Raw genomic sequence first — 2,964 nt, 5'->3', positions numbered from 1 at the left:
TGGTGGCAATGGAGCCTCCAGGCTTCCCCCCCAACAATGGGAGGTTTTTTTTTTCTCCTGGGTTTCGCTGCTGGAGAGCGACTCTGAGCCGTCACAGCTTGTTGGTGCCTGGCACACGCGGTAGCGAGAACAAACCGTGCCCAGCGTGAGAACAACATCCATGACGGGGAGGGGAGGCGGGACGAGGGGCACAGCGGGACAGGAGAGAGACTGGGAGGGGATGGGGACGGGGATGGGTTATCCCCAGGGCGGTGGCTGCCTGGATCCAGCCAGGCCAGGGCTGTGAGCTTCTAGCTCCAGCTGCTACAAGTTGCTCCTGGGCTAAGAGCCACGGGTTTAGGAAGATCCATCCACCTGGAAAAGGTTGGAGGTGGTTGGGGAAACCCTGCCCATGGTGGAGCTCACAGGGTTGGGGGAGCACCTGGAGCTTGCGTTGCTGGGGCAGCACCCAGAGCATCGCCCAGAGGGGTCAGCACCCATGTGCACCCTGGGATGAGCCTGGGAGGGGTAATTCTGGTCCTCGCCAGGCTCTGCCCCTCCTGCCCTCTCCCTGGCTCTGGCAATGATGGCCAAGGCTGCACAGCACCATGTGTGAATCCAGACCTGCATCCCCCAGCCCCACACCCAGGGCAGCACTGAGATGCTCTCCAGCACCCCACGGACCTCCCAGTGGGAATCCCCCAGGAGATCCAGGGTGGGCGACCCTCAAATCTGGCCCCACCCAGGTCCTTACCTGCACCTGCTGCTGTTTTCCTCTCAGCTCGAGGGCGTCCTCGGCATTGGACCAGCCCCAAATCCTCCTCATCCTGCAAAGGAGGAGAGGGAGCTGCCACCCGCGGTCCCTGCCATGGGCCAGCTCAGCCTGGGGTCCTTGTCCCCCTCCTCCACATCCCAGTTCGTGATGTTACCTGGGCCACAGCTTCAGAGCCAGCAGGGACAGGGCAGCCACGCAGATCCCAGCTATGAGCAGCCCGGCCACCACGGTGAAGGCCAGGAGGTGGTTAAGAGCTGCAGGCAGAGGGAAGCCAGGGCAGACCCCCATCAGCACGGGGGCTGCCGGCTTGGAGAGACCAGGGAGGGGCTTTGGGGACCCTGCGGGGCGGTTACCCCATGCAGCCCTTTTCGTCATAGGGTCAGTGTACGTGGGGAACCCCCCAGGCCTTGGGGTGCCCTGCGAGGGGTGAAGGAGACCCTGGGGAGATGGTTGTGACAGCAGGCTGCAGGCTGGGGACACCCCTTGGCACCAGTGCCTTGTCTCCGGGGCTGGGGACAGCTAGTTGATGGGTCAAGGACACACCAAGGTGGGTGTCAGGGTGCACAGCACCATGTTGGGACCCCCACGGGGACCACACAGGGACACTCGCTGGCTGCCCCTGTCCATGTCACCATCCCTACGTGGACAGCTGAGCCCCACCACCCCTAGCACAGCTCCCTGGGGTAGGGGCCATCCCCACTCACTGTGCACGTCGAAGTAGGCACTGGCCGTGGCATTGCCCAGGGGGTTGCCAGCCACGCAGAGGTACTCGCCCGAATCCTGCGGCCCCACAGCCCCGAGCTCCACACGGAGCGTGTTGTGGGAGGGGGAGGCGTGAACTCCCAGCACTGCGGCTGGGGCCAGGCTGGAGGCCAGGAGCTGGCCGCGGCGGTACAGGGTGATAGCAGAAGCTGGGTGGCTGTCAGCCGTGCACAGCACGATGCCCACCCGCCCGCTGCGGTTCTCCAGGAAGGTGCTGACGGACACGTCCCGGGGTGGGTCTGTGAGGGGGAGACAGGGCTGGTGGTGGGCCTGGATGCTCACCAAGGGCTGCCTGACGCATCCCTCCCCCAAGCTGGAGCAGCTCTAGCTCTCCCAGTCTGGGGCTAGTGGTTTCACACCCGCTCCAGCCTTTCACTTTCCCCACAACTGGAGTGTCCCCCTGGCACAGAGCACGTTGGCTCCAAATCTGAATTTAGAAAGGAGAATCATGGAATGGTTTGGGATGGAAGGGACCTTAGGGATCATCCAGTCCACCCCCCTGCCATGAACAGGGGCACCTTCCACTAGACTAGGGTGTTCCAAGCCCCGTCCAACCTGGTCTTGAGCACTTTCAGGGATGGGATGCAGCCCACTGCTAGACAGAACCACAGTGTCCTCCTTGCCATGTCCAAAGGGAGAGGAGCAGGGCAGGGAGAGGAGGAAGAAGGTGAGGAAGGACCCCTTGCCACAGCAAGATGGGACACGCATGCGATGCTGAGCTTGATGCACCCCGTCCTGCCCTGTGGCCGGTCCCCGTGGGGCTAGGAGGCACTCACAGAGCACGCTGAGGCTGAGTGGGGCCGAAGTGACGCTGCCCCGTGTCCCGCTAGCCCGGCAACAGTAGGAGCCAGTGTCACCGCTGGAGACACGGGCGAGGACGAGGGAGCCAGCCAGTCCATCGCGCAGCCACCGGCCGTTCTTGTACCAGGTGTAGTTGGCCTCTTCGCCCACCCAAGGGATGCCTGAACAGGTCATGGTGGCTGTGGTGCCTTCAGGGACTTCTGGCGAGGGCTCAACCTCAACTGTGACCCCTAAGGAGGAGGAGGAGGAAGGCTGGGGAGTCAGAGGGTGCCCAGGGCTTGGGTTTGCACAGGACAACACCTTTCCCAACCCCCCCAAAAGACTACCAAGACCCCTCAGGACCACCCTCACCTCCCAGTTTGAGGCTCAGGGATGAAGATGCGGTGCCATAGCTGTTGTTGGCCGAGCAGATGTAGACCCCCATGTCCTTCAGCTCCAGCCCCACCATCCCCACCCGCAGGGAGTTGGGGATTGCCTGGATAGTGAACCGCGGGTCAGATGGACCCTGCGTGGAGGCCAAGGGTGCAAGGTCGGGACCCCGGTGCAGGGTGATGTCGGAGGGTGGGAAGCTGTCGACGGTGCAGAGCAGGACGGCCTGACGCCCACCTTGGGGCTCCACCAAAGAGATGAAGGAGGGCTTCTGGGGG

General features: G+C 63.5%; 1 protein-coding gene across 1 annotated transcript in view; it reads right to left on the bottom strand.

Moving 5' to 3' along the window:
• Nucleotides 1–733: 733 nt before the first annotated feature.
• The window catches only part of LOC104491636 (sialoadhesin-like), a gene marked incomplete at its 3' end in the record, with an annotated part of 28,544 nt that continues 26,313 nt past the window's right edge, over nt 734–2,964 (bottom strand). The window contains 5 exon segments of the mRNA XM_010134086.1: nt 734–806; nt 909–1,008; nt 1,459–1,755; nt 2,293–2,547; nt 2,669–2,957. Of these exon segments, the coding sequence (XP_010132388.1) occupies nt 734–806; nt 909–1,008; nt 1,459–1,755; nt 2,293–2,547; nt 2,669–2,957 (1,014 nt within the window).

This window comes from Buceros rhinoceros, unplaced genomic scaffold (genome assembly GCF_000710305.1).
Source record: "Buceros rhinoceros silvestris isolate BGI_N320 unplaced genomic scaffold, ASM71030v1 scaffold7364, whole genome shotgun sequence".
Lineage (NCBI taxonomy): Eukaryota > Metazoa > Chordata > Aves > Bucerotiformes > Bucerotidae > Buceros > Buceros rhinoceros.
This window is presented reverse-complemented; position numbering and strand designations above follow the sequence as displayed.